The sequence below is a fragment of the Carassius carassius genome, chromosome 9 (assembly GCF_963082965.1).
Source record: "Carassius carassius chromosome 9, fCarCar2.1, whole genome shotgun sequence".
Taxonomy (NCBI): domain Eukaryota; kingdom Metazoa; phylum Chordata; class Actinopteri; order Cypriniformes; family Cyprinidae; genus Carassius; species Carassius carassius.
In genome coordinates, this window is record NC_081763.1 from 25062434 (window position 1) to 25082261 (window position 19828).

General features: G+C 35.6%; 1 protein-coding gene across 3 annotated transcripts; it reads right to left on the bottom strand.

The window, feature by feature from the left end:
* Positions 1-8009: 8009 nt before the first annotated feature.
* On the bottom strand, positions 8010-15030 carry ubfd1 (ubiquitin family domain containing 1). Of its 3 annotated transcripts, none has more exons than XM_059558590.1 (7): positions 14898-15030; positions 13797-14078; positions 12960-13168; positions 12780-12845; positions 12448-12553; positions 12283-12365; positions 8010-9066 (listed from the first exon to the last, which is right to left on the bottom strand). In XM_059558590.1, the coding sequence occupies exons 1-7, from the start codon at positions 14911-14913 to the stop codon at positions 8956-8958; spliced, it is 873 nt and encodes a 290-aa protein (XP_059414573.1). In that variant the 5' UTR covers positions 14914-15030; the 3' UTR covers positions 8010-8955. The 3 variants fall into 3 exon arrangements, with proteins under 3 accessions (XP_059414573.1, XP_059414571.1, XP_059414572.1); XM_059558588.1 differs by lacking the exon at positions 14898-15030 and adding an exon at positions 14331-14522; XM_059558589.1 differs by lacking the exon at positions 14898-15030 and adding an exon at positions 14335-14377.
* Positions 15031-19828: the final 4798 nt, after the last annotated feature.

Consider the following 19828-nt stretch of genomic DNA (forward strand, 5'->3'; position numbering starts at 1 on the left):
AGAAATGTAAAGTGCGGTTACACTTCATTTTAAGGTGTCTTTGTTATAGTAATAAGTAATATTAATTAACTACATATGGTGAGGGTAAGGGTTAGGATTAGGGTTACTTGCATGTAATTATGCATGATTAATTGTTTTTACATTAGTAAAAAAGGACACCTTAAAATCAAGTGTTACATGGTGCATTGCAGCACCAAATGAAGACGGACACAGTTTTTGTTCTGTCCAACTCTATTTACTCAGTGCAACTTATAACATCCAAATGAAAGATATAACAACATGTCCGAAATAAAAACACAAAAATAAAACATAAAATATGCTGATGACATACAGGTAAGCCTGTTTCGATACGCGAGTCGAGATTTAATTAGCTTCCCTTCATGTCTTTTTTTGTATTGAATAGTTTGCATCCATTGCATTATTTTTCTTTTATTCAAATGGCCACGGATAAACGAAAATTTGTGTATTTTTTTTTGTCTTATTCAATCAGTTATTTCTATTCATGTTCCCTTTACAAGTTATGAATGGGTTATTATGGCAACCAGGATTTGTTTCGACCAAAAAATATAGAAAAAACATTAAAACTCTTTTATGTTTGAAAATATTTTGTATATTAGTAGTGTGTACATGCAATAAAACCAAAACCTTGTTTTTAAAGGCAACTTCATGAAAATTATAATTGGTTCTGGAATTATTAACAGTACAACATGAATGCAGCAAGTGGAACAATCACCTTAAAACTTTTCTGATTTACTATTATTTAACTTTGTGGTAAATGCTCTTAAAAGCACACTTTTAGACATGCAATGGTGTAACAGATCTCTATTAAAAGAAATGACAAAAAAGTAACTGTTGCACTCAGTTACTGTCACAAGACGTTTTCAGGAAGTATACCTTACAATTTATGTTTCAGAGCATTAAAAACACAGATAACCCTTTTTTTCCATCAGCTGTCCTGCCATGTGGGAAGCAGGTGTATCTTGTTGTGCATGTTTAAGATATTTTTCAGGACTGGTGGTGACGCATGGTCACAGTTCATTTGGACAAATCTATACAGATAAATATGTTAACAAACATATGGAACAAACATTACTCAACATCACACAGCAACGGTGTGTTTCATCAGTCTGTACTAAAACTGTACTGTAATAAAAAAAAAGAAAAAAAGAAAAGAAAAAAAAGAAGGAGGACTGCAGTTAGGATAATGATGACGGTTTATTTTGGAGATGACGCTTATTTGCTTCTGACAAGTACAAATGGTTCCTTTTCAAAGTAAAAAAGAAAGAAAAAGTAAAAAAAAATTATTAACTGTTTGTTATAAATGTGCCTGCTAAATTATTAAATGTAAGTGTAATGTAACCCATTCATTCTGCTTAAACACTTTATAGAAATACATAGTTCTGGTGTTGTGTTGGGAAATGCAGTGTTTCAGCAATAATAATAATAATTATAATAAAATACTGTAAATAAATAAATCTGACTTCAGGGTTATTTCAGGAATATGTTTTAAATGTTAGAAATTAAAAACAAACATTTCTATATATGTATGTATGTATGTATGTATGTGTATATATATATATATATATATATATATATATTACACATGCTCTTATGGAGTCATTTACATGTAGGATGTGAAGACTAAGGTTTTTTGCAGTGCAGTGAAGTTAATACATTGCGTAAAAAAATAGTTATTTATTCGCAAAATAAAACATAGTGTTTATACCTTGGGGGGGGGGGGGGGGGGGGGTCATTTGGAAAAGGGTATTATGATTTAGCTAATAGATTGGATTTTAGTGAATTTCATCAACTTCCCATACTGCTCAAAAAGTACTCGTGTCGACTAACAAAAATCCGTCAAATGACTTCACTTAAATGTATGGTGATCTCTGTTGTATTCTCTATTGAACTACCTTTTCACTTTCACCATTTCGTATTTAGTTTTTTTAAATTTTAAACTTAATTTTCTAGCACTTCGCATGATAATAACTCATGATGATAAATTAATCACTTATTGCCATTGTGGTCAATATTTGTAAATCATTTTGGATAAAGAGTCTGCTAACTAAATGTGTTCAGAAAACTTAATTAATCTTTGTCATTTATTTGAAGTTAATGATTTTTTTTTATTGTTTGAATATGAGCTCTTAAGTTATGACAGTAAAAAATAATTACGTTTTCTTGTTCCGCTGTTACATACCTGACGGCATATTTTCCATTCCTCAACTCAATGATAGTGATCAAACTTTTTATTTTTTCTTCTTGACCCATACTGTACACCTGTGATGCATGACAGCAGCAGATTTTTGGAAAGCATACTTCTTATAAAGCCATGTAGCAAAATTCATATTAAATGTATTGTTTAATTGCAATTGAAATAATGCATCTGATATGGACCTCTCAATAAATTTGTTAAAATGGGGGCTAATATAGCCAGTACAGAGAGTACAGAGAGAGAGAGGGCTATGAAAAAGTAATGTCACACAGAGGTAAAAGTAGTGTCTCTTGAAAGTATATTTCAAGATGGTATTGACTGAAAATAAAAGGACTATGATATACAGCCATAGAAGTATGACTTCTCAAAAAACAATTTTTTTAGCATAAAAAAGCAAAAATGCTTACTAAAGCCTTATTTTGCTGAATATATTCATTAACCACGTGTGTAATGGTTTGATATTCAGAATATTTTGCAATATGCTCATATTTCCATTCCAAGGCAAAGCTCACTATCACTATTAGTTGATACTTAAATACTTTACCCATCAGATAATATTTTGAAGAACATGTTAATGCTCAACCACAAACAGCTTTATATTCTTTCTAAATATGAAATATAATTATAAATATTATTTATGTAGCGTACTAAACAGTAAAATAACTGGTGTCAAATTTTCAGCGACAGTGTACAATTAACAGAGTTGACTATGTTTTAACACTACATGGTGATAAAATAACACTGTTGTTATTTGTAATACAGTGTCAGTGTGAAATTGAAGTGTATTTTCAAATTTTACCTAAAGTGGCGTAAAAGGCCACGCCTCCACTTAACGCTTGGCCACCAGTCTGTGTCCGCAAATCTCTTTTACTTGAAGCCGAAGAAAAAGCAGATAAATCAGATTCTCACACAATATAGCTAAATTAAATGGCAATTGTTATATCTACAGGGCCATGCACATGAGTAGATGTCATGGACAACTTTGATCCAATCGCTCCCTTGTTAAGAGAAATAACGTTATCTGTCTGTGATTTACCTTAAATGAAGGATATTAATAAATCGTAAATTTATTAATCAAGTTTCTAATTCGTGGCCACGACATTTAAACTCCCTTTCAAGGGAACGAGACACTGCCTCCTCTAGGGGTTGCTATGGGGAACGCCTCATCATGACCCGTGTCTGAAGCATACATTTAAAAAACACCAACAAGTTGGCCGGTGACAGCCCCTGACGTCCTACTGGTTTGACTATAGAATAAATACATGCCGGGAGAACACGTCATTCTCTTCTTTGTTTTCACTGACTGTTCTGTTTGAAGCGTGCATTTGTACGTAGTAAGAGTTAACATTATCAATCATGGCAACTACTAGCAAAGCGTTTAGATGTTGTGTGCATCCATGTCATCATTATCTGACAGCCGATGACACACAATCTTTGCGTCTTTGGTTGGATGGAGATCACACACACAATGTCCTTGGGGGAGCAATCTGCGTGCATTGCGAGCGTTTTTCAAAAAGCTCCATTCTCGTTTGTCTCTCTGGAGCAAAGAGGGGCAGCCATCTGCTTACCGCGGTTCAGGACCCGCCGCTGCTGAGGCACAGAGGAGAATGAGCTCATGGGGATCATAGGTGGATCTGGCTGAGGAGTTTAGAGAGGGACTTTCCCTCTCAAGCTTGTCGGCTGTGGATGAGGGAGAGCTGGTGGATGATGGTGTTTTTGCATTAACACTTTCCGATCCAGAGGCTATCTGGGTTCAGCCCAGGAAGAGCAGGAGATGTCTGAGAATGGCGAAGAAGCTGAGGCTGAGCCTTTCTCAATCCTCCTGCCCTGTGTATGAAGAACTGTTGGTGGTTATTGATTGCGCCATGGCAAAGTCGGAATTACCATGACTATATATATATATGTATGTATGTATATATGTATGTATATATGTATGTATATATATATATATATATATATATATATATATATATATATATATATATATATATATATATATATATATATATATATATATATACAGTACAGACCAAACGTTTGGACACACTTTCTCATTCAAAGAGTTTTCTTTATTTTCATGACTATGAAAATTGTAGAGTCACACTGAAGGCATCAAGGGCTATTTGACCAAGAAGGAGAGTGATGGGGTGCTGCGCCAGATGACCTGGCCTCCACAGTCACCGGACCTGAACCCAATCGAGATGGTTTAGGGGTGAGCTGGACCGCAGACAGAAGGCAAAAGGGCCAAGAAGTGCTAAGCATCTCACAGGGAACTCCTTCAAGACTGTTGGAAGACCATTTCAGGTGACTACCTCTTGAAGCTCATCAAGAGAATGCCAAGAGTGTGCAAAGCAGTAATCAAAGCAAAAGGTGGCTACTTTGAAGAACCTACAATATGACATATTTTCAGTTTTTTGTTATTTATATAATTCCATATATAATTCCACGTGTTAATTCATAGTTTTGATGCCTTCAGTGTGAATGTACAATTTCCGAGTCCGAACAAATTAAGAGCCTGTCTGAAAAGACACAAAGGAAGCTGGTAAACATCCTTGTGGCTGATATGGTATCGAAGCATGGGCAAGTGACCAATAAAATAATCATCAGTCTAGTTTATATATTGCACTGGTATTTGATAAGTTACATTTTATATATAATAAAAAATTTCATGCTGTGGTGTAGGAGGATTCCACCAGTCAGTATTTGTGTAAGCTATGCTCTTGGAATCATTATTTTATTCCCCAATTTGAAAGATAAGTGCTAACCGACTGGTTATGTAAGAATACAATACTTTGAAACTGTACACTCTCTCTTTATTTCAGCACATATCAAATGCATGAGTCAATCAAATTGTTTATTATACTGAGATGATTTATCTCAGATGGCATCTGCAGACTTGTTTGGCATTGCCTGCACATTTTCTTCTAGAAAAATCTGCAGAATTCTGTTGAAGGAATGTAAACCTTGTAATATGTGTAAAGCTTAGAATAGGCTACTTTTATTGGTAACTGTATATCATTAAATAAGTATCAATATTTTATAGTTTGGGTAGTGCATTTTGTGTAGTGGGTCATGCAAAGAACTTCTGTAAAAAATATATTATTCTGCAAAATTGTGTGCATGCGATATTGCCGGGACCTGTTACATTGATGCCGACTTATTGATGCCAAACGTTTGTTTGACAGGAACGGTACTATGATCCACGCAGTGGCCAGGGTTACATTGCCTACAGACTGAAAACTGTTCAGTGCCACTCTGTAAATAAATTGAAGGGGGCATCAAAGATGGTTTACCAAGATGGTCCAAAGACTGAGCATGTGTCAGGTGATGAATGCACAGAAGCTATATCCATGATGAAGCATTCAACAGACGCACCAGTTATTAAGGATAAAATGAGGACAACATTCAAGTACAAGCAGAATGGTTTAAGGTTTAACTGTATACTCTATTCTGCTAGGATGGGACAGTGATGTGGCAGCTATTCTCTTGCTCGTGCATCTCTGGCCTCCAAGGAATGAAGACAGGGAAAACCAGTGCAACTGATGTGGCTGATTAGATTGTAAAGTTCATAAAGGTAAAATAAAGTTTTTGTTGTTAGATTGATTAATTTAGTTTTGTAACTTAATTCGTGTAATCTGTAGGTGTATCTGCATAGTCATCATTTACAGGTTCAAAAATAACAGACACGGAAGAGAAGACAATGCTGAATAAAGTCGTAGCTTTTGCAATTTTTGGACCAAAATGTATTTCCGATGCTTCAGCAAATTCTAACTGACCCTCTGATGTTACATGGACTACTTTGATGATGTTTTTCTTACCTTTCTGGACATGGACAGTATACCGTACACACAGCTTCAATGGAGGGACTGAGAGCTCTCGGACTAAATCTAAAATATCTTAAACTGTGTTCCAAAGATAAACGGAGGTCTCACGGGTTTGGAACGACATGAGGGTGAGTCATTAATGACATAATTTTTATTTTTCGTTGAACTAACCCTTTAATCTCTTCACATCTTCACTTTAAAATCTTCTTACATCTCTTTCTACAATTCAAGAGGCGAAACAAAGCTTTCATTAATACATTACATTAAGATTTTATTTGTTACTGATTTAATGTAAATACAATGAATAATACTTGCACCACATTTGTTAATTTTGGTTAATGTAGATCTCTACATAATACATTTTACAAATGTTATTTGTTTGTTTCTCATATGGTCCCACCTCTGAAAAGTTGTTCATGTAACGGACAATGGTTACTTGAATTTGATTCGGATAGTGAACATTGTATTATTGCCAGTTGTAACAGGGTTACTGACTTATGTTTTGAAGCATTTCATTTCTGATCAGCAAACTTTTGAGTCCATGTTTCCTGAAAGGAGATTGATTCTTATGCACCATCTAATGATCCATTATCTTAGATGCATTAGGAAAGTGGGTCCACTTATACACATGTGGTGCATGAGGTACAAAGGGAAGCATCACTTTTAAAAAGTCTGTAAATAACTTTAAAAACATAACCAAAAAACTTGACCAAGAAATATTAACATCAGTTGGCTTTTCATTGGGAAATTTGTTATTTTTAAAGATTTCAGTTTGGTCCTTTTAATGAAGTCTGCTTGCACTCTTGAGGGTAATGAGCTTTTAACTGACTTGGAATGTATCCACTGTCTCCTCTACAACTTGGGTTAAAAATATATTTAACTGAATACCAAGTTGGAATGTTTGTTTGCTCTGCTGTTGAAAATTAAATGCCTGTTTTTAATAAGATTACCAGTATTATTTAAAGATGGGCAAGCTTTTATTTTGCCAGTCATGTAATTACGATTATTATGAGTGTTGAATTTATTATGAGTGTTGAATTTACACACAAAGTGTGTCAAAAATTTTACTCTATCAAAAGTGTTTACACTTAGTGTGGACACATATAGACACTTTGCTGGTGTAAAACTTGACATCTATCCAACCATTCCCATACTAAATACTACTTCAAGGAATAGTTCACACAAAAATTAAATGTAGATGTTCTTCTTTGGAACAGATTTTTTATTAAAATTGTTTTGGAACAGATTTAAAGAAATGTAGCATTACATAATTTTTCTCACCAATGGATCCTCTGAAGCGAATGGGTGCTGTCAGAATGAGAGACCAAACAGCTGATAAAAGCACCACAAATAATACACAAGTAATCCACACGACTCCAGTCCATAAATTAATGTATTGTATAAAAAATAAAAATAAAAAGTTTGAAAGGACCAAATTCATAATTGAAGTGTTTTGACTAAACCATTATTTCTTCTTAAAATACTAGTCCACAATCCAAAAAGAAAAAACTTTCCTCCGGTGAAAAGTACATCCCCTGTTCTTCTCAATAATTTTGACAGAGGACTCATATTTTAGACAAGAAGTAATGGTTTAAAGTAAAAAAAAAAAAAAAATGCTATAATGGATTTGTTTCAACAAACATGCAACTTTTCACTTCACATGGTGTTGACTGGCCTGGAGTCGTGTGGATTACTTGTGGATTATTGTGTTTTTATCAGTTGATTTGACTTTCATTCTGACGGCACCCATTCACTGCAGAGCTAATGGTGAACAAGCGACATAATTCTAAATCTACATCTTGGATGGCCTGAGGGTGAGAAAATTTTCATTTTAGGGTCAGCTGCTCCTCTCATGACTGAACTAGATACATATTGAAATATATGATTTAGGAAGAACCGAAACTGTGAGCTGATACATCGCGCTTGAAAATTAAAAAAGTAAATAGGCACATTTATTACAGAGAGGTCACTGAAATTCTTCCTTCCTTTGGGCTTTATTGAATTTAAAATGTGTATCATTGGTTAGCACCAGGTTTGAAAAAACAACATGCATGATCAGAATAGTCACTCATCAGCAACTTAACTTAGTTATACGACTGAGTATTTAAGGGCACATCAACACTGTTTTCCCTAATATTACATCTGATTTGAGAGGGACTTGGGCCTAGAGATGGCGCTGCATTTAACAATTAAACAATAAGGATTAACAATAAGAAGATATTGCCTTTGTCAAAGTATGATGTGTTTGAAAACACAGAGGCTGAGCAACTGCACTCTTGGCTTTAGGCTTTGTAATTCTGCAACAAGGCTCTCGCCCTAAAGACAAAATGAGATGAGCTCTCCATGTGCAATTAAACGTGTGGAGGAAAATGCTGAATTTTTTTAAACTACATAAAATGCAACAATGCTCTTTGAACCTGGATTAATACCATAGCTGAGTGTTACATCGTTGCTATTTTACATGTAAACTATAATCTGTGCAATGATAAAAGCTGATTGTAAAACTAACAACTGTGTGATCTGTTGACTTTGGCAAGTTTGCTTAAGTTGTAAGGTAAACAGAGGAATATACTAGATAAAATCTTTCTACTGCATCGATCATTTTCCTTAAATAGTTTTTATTTCTTTCAGAATAACTACGAGAAATGTATATGCAAGTTCTGTACAATTTTCTGTTTATGCTTGGGATTGCTTTAAAAAAAAAAAAAAAAAAACAATTGGTGAAACAGCTTGAAAAACGGGATGCTGACACTTAGTGCACTTAAAACCCCCCAAATATTTAGTCCAACAGCAATCCTTCGGTTTGCTCTGGATATACTTCAGAAAAATCAGTTCTTCAGATTATTGTGTTGGCTCCAGTTAATGTTTTCAATCATTTGCTCGCAATCCCAATTCTTCAGTGTCTATATAGGCACATTAAAAATACTGCCATTTTCCGAGAACTGTGTCTTTGATTGCATCGACAAACTGTGCAGGCACCCAGTAGACCCAATATTGTGAGGCTTCTGTCGGACCCAGCTGAAATGCCTAGGGTGACAAACAAACAAAAACATATTTGTTTATATAGATATACACATTATTTGGCCATTTTCTGCAGTGTTTTTGTCTTACAGTAGCACCCCAAAAAAATGTGTGTTTGTATCTATATGTGTGTATGTATGTATATATGTGTGACCGTGGACTTCAGTGTCAATTTTTCAAAATTGAGATTTATGCACCATCTGAAAGCTGAATAAATAATATTTAATCGATGTATGGTTTCTTAGTATAGGACAACATTTGGTCGAGATACAACTATTTGAAAATCTGTAATCTGAGGATGATAACAATCTAAATATCGAGACAATCACCTGGTTTATGGTTTATGTTATTTGATGTAGATTTTATTAAGCAGATGTAAGTTAGGGTGTTCGTTTTTAAAATAAGTTTGGTTTTAGTTAGTTATGTGATGTTATAAAAGCGGGAGTGTGACGTTCATTATTTACAGCTGAGACTGACAGCTTCTCTCAGCGCTAACAGGCTTTTTTGTGATCTTCAGGAAGAGATTGAAGCAGTGTTCATTTTGATAGTCATTTTTGATTTAGTCAAATCTTGAGACGAAAATGTTTAATTGTCTTAGTCACATATTAGTCATTTGAGTTTTTCTTAGTTTGTCATTGCATTTTTGTCAATAATTTTTAATTATTACTTTTAGTCAAGCTTCATTTATTTTGATATCTATTTTATATGTATTCTTCAATCAAAAATAGTCATTAATTCTTCTCTCTTTAGACCAAATCAATTAAAGTGCCCCTATAAAGGTTAATGAAAGGTACAATGCAGAAACATATTGATAAAGCACTGCAGTTTGTACACTAATGTATTGCTCTATTTTTTATCAGAACTACAAGTAATAACAATGACAATCATTCACTATTCATCTATACAATACTAGACATTCGCGAGGGAACAGATAATGTTGTTAGACAGAGACCTACAAGCTGCGCAGAGCGAACACAATACACACAACTAAATACATATTTTACATGCCACAGTAGGCTCCAAGAGTACATGACGGCAACAGATTTTGAAAGAATTACTCCACTTTCAGAATAAAAATATCCTGATAATTTACTCACCCCTATGTCATCCAAGATGTTCATGTCTCCCTTTCTTCAGTCATAAAGAATTTATCAGTCGCAACTTACATAACGAAACGATCAGTCATCGGTCATGGTTGACGTCACGGACACTACGTCCATGTTTTTATACAGTCTATGGTGGGCGACATAAATCTATGTTTTTATACAATCTAACAAGTGGGCGGACGTAAATCTACTAATGTTTCAGTTTGACGTCACGACTCGTTTTCATGACTCGGTGTCGACTCTTTCTTTTGAAAGACAATAACTTTATACACGGTGCACTTTTAGATTTAAAACTTTGCAGGATGTTTTCACTTAGAGCTGTGTAACACTGAATGAAAGTTAATTTTCAAAAATCCATAATAAGGGCACTTTAAGCTTATGAGAAATTTGAATCAAGGATTGAATTTGGAAAAACTTGAATAAACGTTGACAATTTAGTTTTTCAAACTTTTGTCTAGGTTTTCAACCACCTGTTCACGTTTACTTAATCCATAACTGTATTTACGTCAGATTCTCTAAACGATAAACATTTGGACTGCTGTGTGTGTATTTGAGCGATGAGAACTGACCTCCACCTATCCCGCCTTCACTAAGTTAATTGACAACGAATAGTGATTCCCGGGAAAAACGGGATGTCTAGTCAACTTATCCCTCCCCTTTGGGTGCTAAGGCCATTGTTTCAGATTGCTAGTTTGCATTTGGTAGTCTATCCATACACTGCGGCTGCCATACTGAGACATACAGACATACACCCCTTATTCGATTGCAATCCAATGACAGGGATGCACAATTTATAAGGACAAAACAGTAGCCTATATGATGTATTTTCACTATTTTGAATGTCCAGTAGTCCTCAAATAACATTATAGTCCCATCTCGTCTTGTTAACAAAGACACTGCGTACATTTAGTCATAGTTTTTATCATCAGATATTAGTTTTAGCTCGTCAATGTCTTGTTTTCGTCACAGAAAAAAATTTGACCCTTGGAACACAATTTTGACCTATACAATGTTTTTTGGCTATTGCTACAAACATACTCCAGCGACTTAAGATTCAGGTTTTGTGGTCCTGAATCACAAATGTTTGTTAACTAATATTTTTCATCAACGTTTCCATTAACAAAATTGACATGGGATTGGAGTTGTATTTACCTTATTTTAACACAAGCCTCTTAAACAAAAACAAAAAACTAAAATTGGACCAGTCAGGCTAATTTAGAAAAGGGTCGGGGGCATGTGATTGTGATGACTCTGCGGGTGTTTGGCTCCACTTCGCTCTCTACTGCACAGACTCTGGTCCCGAGTTCGCTACTGCGCAGACTCTGGTCCCAAATCAGCGCAATATGGCTGCGCCCTATTGGGACAATGGTGGCTTCACTTTTCTTCAATGGATGTGAATGAAAGTACATCGTCCATCTTTTTTTTTTTTTTTTTTTTTTTTTTTTACAATCTTACACCTTTCAGCATTGTAGTTTTCCTCATCTACTTTGTGATCAACAAACAAGCGGCATTTAATAAACATTGCATAGCTTGTCTGTAATCTATGGCTCTATGACGTTCATTAGATGAAACGCCATATTGCATAGCTTTTCTGTGTTTTTATTAATGCCATTTATGTTTTTGTTAATACAGCACACAGCACTAGTCAACTAAATGAATGTAACATGGCAAAGATGAATGCACTTTTGGAAGTTGAATAAAAGGGAAATGTCATTTTTTAATTTCTGTGGTCTAATTTTATGTTGTTCATGTCCTTATTCATGATAAAATGTTATTTTATTGCTGTAATTAATTTATAACCTTAACAAGATGACCCGTTTAATTCATTTTGGAAGCGATGACTGATGGATATATTTTTAGACCAGTGCCTAAGATTAGTATTAGTTTATTAGTATTTCATTTTGATTCAATGGATTTATTGCATTAAAAAAAAAAAAAACTATCATGGATTTATTGTATTTTGGGGAAAAAAATATACCCCAGCGACTTAAGACTGATTTTGTGGTCCAGGGTCACACATATATATATTTACAATTATCATTAATATTATTATGTTAAAAAAAGATTGTTTGAAAATGACAGATAGCTTGTTGAAAATGTCCTGATAAACACATACCATCATATGATAGTCCTCGTGACCTTCTATTGGCTCAGTCACAACATTTTTGATGGAACCCATCGGGATTTTTTCTGTTCTTTCTGTAGGCCAGTAAAAAAAAAAAATCAAGATAAGTGTAAATCATGTATCAGGGATGAATGTTTAATTAAATGACGAAATCACCTTTTGTTCCGATCCACAACTGATCCTGTTCCAGTTTAAATGTGAGTCGTAATTTTCCACCAGATTTGTTGTACATTCCTGATAAAGGCACTGTTGGCAGACGCTCCTGTTAACAAATAAGAGATCACTCGAATGTCATTAGTGCATAAAATTAATATATTCTGTTCATTTCTGGGGAAATCAAGGGCATGGTCACTAAAGCATCACGCACATGATGCTGTACAGCAAAATTCATTGTGTGTGTATGTATATATAAAATTAATTTTGTATGGCATGCGTGTAATGATCTGGTACAGTCTAGTCATACCCTAGGCCTCACAGGTTTTGATTACCTTAGCTCCTTTTATAGATGGCATGACATCTTCTGGTTTTCCTTTGTCTAAAACTTTTCTATGTTGCTGAGAGAAAAAAAAAGTATCCACAAGTACATTTATCAAATTTAATTCTATAGATACATTTATACATCACAGCTTACTAGAGTTCACATTATGCAAATAGGTTTCCCCACCCACCTTTTGCCTGCACAATGGCTCCTTTTTGTTCTCTTCAGCTTTAACCTCTTGCTGAATAACTTCTTTTGGTGTATTTACAGCTAGTACATCATTTATTGTAGATCCAACCACCATAATCTTTGCACCATTTGTAACTTTGATCTCTCGAAGCGTCTTGTCCTCTGGTAGCAGTCCTTTGTACATCACTTTCTGCATAGCAGGTGGAAGACCTGATAAGCATTCAAAACACACACAAAAAAGCATTTGTCTTCAGTAACTTTAATCCTGATATAATATGGTGGTTCCATATTATATAACATTATTAAGTCTCACTATGTTGACTGCTTTTCTTCATTGAAAAATTCAAACTGACACAAATAATAATTGTTCTTAGAAACTGATTTCAAGAATCTAATTAATATATCTATCTATCTTTACATGGAATTGTTCTTTAATTGGATTATGATGATAACAGACTCTATTGTCTTCGGTAAACCTGCTTTATAGCTGGAATTTAATTTGTTTCATAATTGGATGAATTTTACAACATCTGTTTATTAATGTGAAGCAGCTTTGAAATAATCTGTATTGCAATAGGCGCTATATAAGTAAATGTTACTTGACTATGTTGCATGTGTCTAAATGTTTCATTAGTTTATCTCTAATTTTACATGATCCACAGAAGAGAAAACAAACGGGAAGGTTCTCAAAGGTCTATCACCTGTATGACCTCCGTAAAACACAAAGTCATGCAGGTTTAAATGACTTAAATTTATGAGATTGAGAAAACGAAGACAGAATTTTCATTTGTTTCATATAGCATACATGCCATCCAACCGCAATTTTCATGCAAATTACCAGTGAGAGCGTGAATCTTCTCTTTCAGTTTAGCACCGGTGCCATCTAAAGGAATTTTAAGGTCATATTTGTTTTTGTTCCAAATAATCTTCACTTCCACCATCTCTTTCCCCTCCTCACTTTCCTCTCCGTTGCTGACAGCAGCGGGCTGAGCCGATGTGCTTTCACCATCACTAAGAGATGCTTGTTCAGTCCCTGCTGCATCTTCTTGTCCAGCAGCTTCACATAACATTTCTGGTACCTTCTGTGTGACCTCAGCCTCCATTCCTACTACCTCACTTCCTGTGGGAACAATGATCAGATGAGAAAGATTTTTAAATTTTCGTATTGATAAGGAAGTTTAGTTTTCAATGCACAAATGTTTACTGGTTTCAGAGTACTGATATGACTATTTCAAACTGTAGTAAACTCTTAATTTTAGATAAAAGCTGAATTCACGTGTTGATTGTAGATTCCCCACCCACTACTAGTACGTTTTACTTCTGAAATAGTCCTAACTAAACCGTCTCTAGTACACAGATTTTAAAAGCTAACCTACTAGCTGCTGTCCAGAGGCGCAGAAACATCTAGTAAATTCCCTTATGCTCATTTTTGCCCAACTGTTTAACTAAGACCAATAACTATAACCATAAGCGTCTCGATAGAGCCTGTGTTGTAATCGTACACAACTGACTCGTCGGTAACTTGGCCAGCACGCTGTGCTAATATTCGCAAGCTCATATCAAGACAGTGTCTCAAAATCCAGCTCTTTCTAGACAGCATCTGCTGGTGCTATTGGTTCGGTTGGAACTTTCGTTTAAACGTTCCAAACGCTTCAGCGATGTCTATAAACGTTGATCGAAAGTTCCAGAAACGTTTAAACGTTTCAGCATCCCTCAGAATGCTGTCTAGGTAAACAGCTCAATAGGTTTTGTGACACAGCCGAAGTTTTCGACATGGTTAGTCACAGAATATCTAGCTATTATTTCACCCTGACAAGTTAAAAGAACGTCCGTTCAGTGTATTACAAGTGTCAAATAACTGGAACTGATGTACTGTGCGTATAAATAACACTTCAAATACTGTGTAAATGGCATTTAAGTACATTTTCACGCTACCTACCATCCTGCGCCGCCATGATGATTGTGTACAATATGAGGAAAGACTTCTGGGTAAGAGCGTGTTGTCAGGGAATGAGCCGTGCAGTTTCCCGTAGTGACTTTGCGATTTTAAAATCTGGTGTGCGAAACGTAACGAGGAACTTTTTGGAATTTTGAGTTATTCGGCAAAATAATAATGATAAAATTAATCTTCTGCTCAACAAGGTTGTAGTTTATTTTTAAATTATTCATAAACTATATCATAAACTATCCAGTAAACTATTAAGTTTAATGATAGTATTTTACACCCAATTTCTCCTTTGTCAACACCTATTTTTACAGTCTATGGTCAACACACGTGCCCATTTATTTTACAATTGTTTTTGTTGCAAAGCATTGACTTTTGTAATTTTGTAAACAGGAATTTATCCCCAGATATTCGTATTACAAAAACATTATTAGTAACTGAAAAAAAATACTACATTTCTCCATAATTTTCATTCCTTAATGCAAAAGTTGACATTTCAAGAAATGTGTTTATTCTTAAAAAAAAAAAAATAATAATAATAAAAAAAGAAAAAGACTCAAATTACTTATAAGTCTCTTCTGGAGTGTGTAAACAATAATTTTCGAATTTCATTTATTGTGACCCTCTTAGAATATTTTGTTTAGGCTATTGTCTTTTTGCTTGTAAATCTTGTATATTTTGATACAAAGAAAAGAGCATAACGAGGATACCAGATGTGACGTAGCCTAGCCTGTCAACTTATGATGATTTCCAAATAATAGTGATTGACTTGAGCTCCGTGTATGGCAAGCCGTATTATCTTTAAAAAATCCCAGCGTTACTCGTCGTAATTGCATTTTACTATTATTCTCCTCCTTGGCCATGGAAAAAATAATATTTTCCAATTATACAAGACAATAACAATTATACTTTATCATTTAAAAGTTTCCAACAAAGAAATGGATCAACTTCTGTCAGCTTGTTGAACACACACTTTTATTTGGATAATCTACCATATGATGGCTGAAGCAGCAGCGAGCATCCATCGGGCAACACTGTTTTCATGATACTCAGGTAATTATTTCTAAACCAAATTCCTCAAAACCTAAGAGAAAAAAAATCGGATTATCATGGAGTGCGTTCAAAAGCTTCTCTTCCCTGCAAATGATACAATGAAGAATTAATGATTGTTTAACTTAAAAGGCAAAAACAAAACAAAAGATAAGCAGTTATCCTTATAGAGAATGAGAAGTAACCGTGGGAACGGATAGTGTATCCTGCTAATATTGCAGCACCTTCCTGAAATGCAATACGAAGTGAAAAGAATGTGACGTAACTCCTCATTCTCTATAACTGAATTAGAGAACTCTCGAATCATAATTATTTTAAATGAAAAATGAATTAGATGGCTCCCTAATTGTTTTACTTGTAAGAGTTTAATTGTAGAGCTCTGTATTTACATTTTTAGTAGTAAAAATGCAATTCTGACGAGTAACGCTGGGAATATTTTAAGCTAAAATAGCTTGCCATAGCCACATGGACATTGCATATAGATCTACGGATGATCTACGCGTAACTTACTCTACCTTGAAGTGTTGGTTATCTTTCAGCGCTTAGTCAATCGACAACTTTTGAAAGCAAGGTTTAAACAAGTATAGAGATCCTTACACGCACATAGCTTAAAATATTCCCAGCGTTATATATATATATATATATATATATAGTACAGACCAAAAGTTTGGACACACCTTCTCATTCAAAGAGTTTTCTTTATTTTCATGACTATGAAAATTGTAGATTCACACTGAAGGCATCAAAACTATGAATTAACACATGTGGAATTATATACATAAAAAAAAAAAAAAATTAAGTAAGAAACAACTGAAAATGTCATTTTCTAGGTTCTTCAAAGTAGCCACCTTTTGCTTTGATTACTGCTTTGCACACTCTTGGCATTCTCTTGATGAGCTTCAAGAGGTAGTCACCTGAAATGGTCTTCCAACAGTCTTGAAGGAGTTCCCCGAGAGATGCTTAGCACTTGTTGGCCCTTTTGCCTTCAGTCTGCGGTCCAGCTCACCCCTAAACCATCTCGATTGGGTTCAGGTCCGGTGACTGTGGAGGCCAGGTCATCTGGCGCAGCACCCCATAACTCTCCTTCTTGGTCAAATAGCCCTTACACAGCCTGGAGGTGTGTTTGGGGTCATGGTCCTGTTGAAAAATACATGGTCCAACTAAACGGAAACCGGATGGAATAGCATGCCGCTGCAAGATGCTGTGGTAGCCATGCTGGTCGCCAGCAATTTTGAATAAATCCCCAACAGTGTCACCAGCAAAGCACCCCCACACCATCACACCTCCTCCTCCATGCTTCACGGCGGGAACCAGGCATGTAGTCCATCCGTTCACCTTTTCTGCATCGGACAAAGACACAGTTGTTGGAACCAAAGATCTCGAAAATTTGGACTCATCGGACCAAAGCACAGATTTCCACTGGTCTAATGTGCATTCCTTGTGTTCTTTAGCCCAAACAAGTCTCTTCTGCTTGTTGCCTTTCTTTAGCAGTGGTTTCCTAGCAGATATTCTACCATGAAGGCCTGATTCACACAGTCTCCTCTTAACAGTTGTTTTAGAGATGTGTCTGCTGCTAGAACTCCGTGTGCCATTGACCTGGTCTCTAATCTGAGCTGCGGTTAACCTGTGATTTCTGAGGCTGGTGACTTGGATGAACTTATCCTCCGCAGCAGAGGTGACTCTTGGTCTTCCTTACCTGGGGCGGTCCGCATGTGAGCCAGTGTCTTTGTAGCGCTTGATGGTTTTTGTGACTGCACTTGGGGACATTTTCAAAGTTTTCCCAATTTTTCGGACTGACTGACCTTCATTTCTTAAAGTAATGATGGCCACTCATTTTCCTGTACTTAGCTGCTTTTTTCTTGCCATAATACAAATTCTAACAGTCTATTCAGTAGGACTATCAGCTGTGTCTCCACCTGACTTCTGCACAACACAACTTCTTCTTCTTCAGTGAATTTTATTGGCAGTTTGCAATCTTTGTGCATTACCGCCATCTACTGGATGGAGGTGTGATCACACTGGGAAGTCATAAATAAATGAATATATATATAAAAAAATAAAAAAATAAAAAAATAAAGAGATCAGAGCCCAAGCTTCAGCTAGCGCTGCGTGTTCAGCTCCTCCAGCTTCAACTTCAGCTCAAACCTCCAGAAAAAAAAAAAAAAAAAAAAAAAATTTTTGGGCTAAAGTCTTCTTGCTAATTGTGTTTCTTTTATAAACTCTATCACTGCTTTGGTTGTAGACTGTGTTCCAGGTAGACTCAACAGGTTGCTTAAAGTAACAGAGTTCCTTGTTACCCTCTTAAATATTTCTCTTTTTTCAGAGTACTGCCTACATGTCAGAAGTACATGCTTCACGGTTTCTGTTTCCATACAATATGGACACATTCCTGTCTCATGTTTCCCTATTGTGTGTAAGCCGCTGTTCAGTCCTGTATGTCCTAACCTTAACCTGGTGAACCAGGTTTCCTCCTGTCGTGAAAGTGAGCTGATCATTTTAACTGTTACATTCTGTTGAATACTATATAAATGCCTACCTTTTTCCCCCTTATCCCATTTATCTTGCCAGAGTTTATGAATACCATCTAATTATTGTTTTCAATTCTGATTTGCTAAGTGGAACCTGTACTTCTACTTGCTTTAAGTGCTTCTTTTGCCAACTCGTCTGCCCTCTCATTGCCCTCAATACCTGTGTGCGCTGGAACCCAAGTGAACTGTAATATTAGCTTCTGTTGAGTTATCCTGAAAATTATCTGATGAACTTCATCTAAAAGATCCTGTCTGCATGCAGATTTCCCAGTCTGAATGCTAGTTAGGGAGGACATAGAGTCTGAGCAAATAACAGATTTATATGGCTTCACTTCTTCTACCCACTGTAGTGCCATTATGATGGCCATCATCTCTGCAGAGATTGATCATCATCTCTCAAAGATTGAGAGGTGGTTTGAGGTCCTTTTTGTATTATAACTTTATATTTAGGAATGTATACTGCCACACCTGTTTTACCTGCTGGTTCTTTGGATGCATCTGTAAATATTTGTACTGTGTCATCATACATTACTTCTATGTGTTGCTGTACACTTTGATACAATCCCGTCTTGATTATATTTTTAGCTTCTAAATTAACTAAAGGATAGCAGAAAAACCAAGGTGGAATTGTGCTCAATTTAACATTTTTGCTGCAAGGTATAGTACTGATTCCCATGTCAGCTGCCTCTTTATTGCTGTTCCATCCAAAACTACTGTTCACAATGCGACCATATTCCCAGCATTCTTCTAACACCGGTTTTGTAGGATGTGTATTTTCATGCCCTTGTAAGTTTACCCAATATGCAAGAGAAAGTTTTAACCTCCTAAGATTTAAAGGCATCTCCCCTACTTCTACTTGCAGTGCTGGGATAGGTGATGTTCGGAAGGCTCCACTACACAGCCGGAGAGCTTTGGCCTGCACCCTGTCCAGTTCAGCTAATGTAGTTTTTGCTGCTGTTTTGTATACTGTACTTCCATAGTCAAACACTGATCGGATTAATGCAATATAAATTCTTTTCAAAGAAGAGCCTGACGCCCCCCAGTTATACCCTGAAAGACACTTTAAAATATTGATTGCTTTCTTACATTTGTCTACCATTTTCTGAACATGATTTTTAAAAGTAAGTTTACTATCAAACCACACACCAAGATATCTTAAGTCATTAACCTGTTTGAGAGATTGTCCATATATCTTAAGATCTATTGTGGGTTTTACCCTTTTCTTAGAAAAACAGATGAATTGCGTTTTTTCCACTGACAGGTGGAACCCCCAGACAAATGTCCATTTTCCAACCTGACTAATTGCCGTTTGCATCCTTTGCTGCAAATTGTCAATATTACGGCCCC

Bases quoted from the DNA above. Each gene is read 5' to 3' on its own strand.
- ubfd1 (XM_059558588.1), bottom strand. From the start codon at position 14,385: ATGAGCATAAGGGAATTTACTAGATGTTTCTGCGCCTCTGGACAGCAG. The intron at 12,846-12,959 runs GTGGGTGGGGAA...TTTTTCTCTCAG, and splicing joins AGCCATTGTGCAGGCAAAAG to CAACATAGAAAAGTTTTAGA. The intron at 9,067-12,282 runs GTATGTGTTTAT...TTGTCACCCTAG, and splicing joins ACGAGGACTATCATATGATG to GCATTTCAGCTGGGTCCGAC.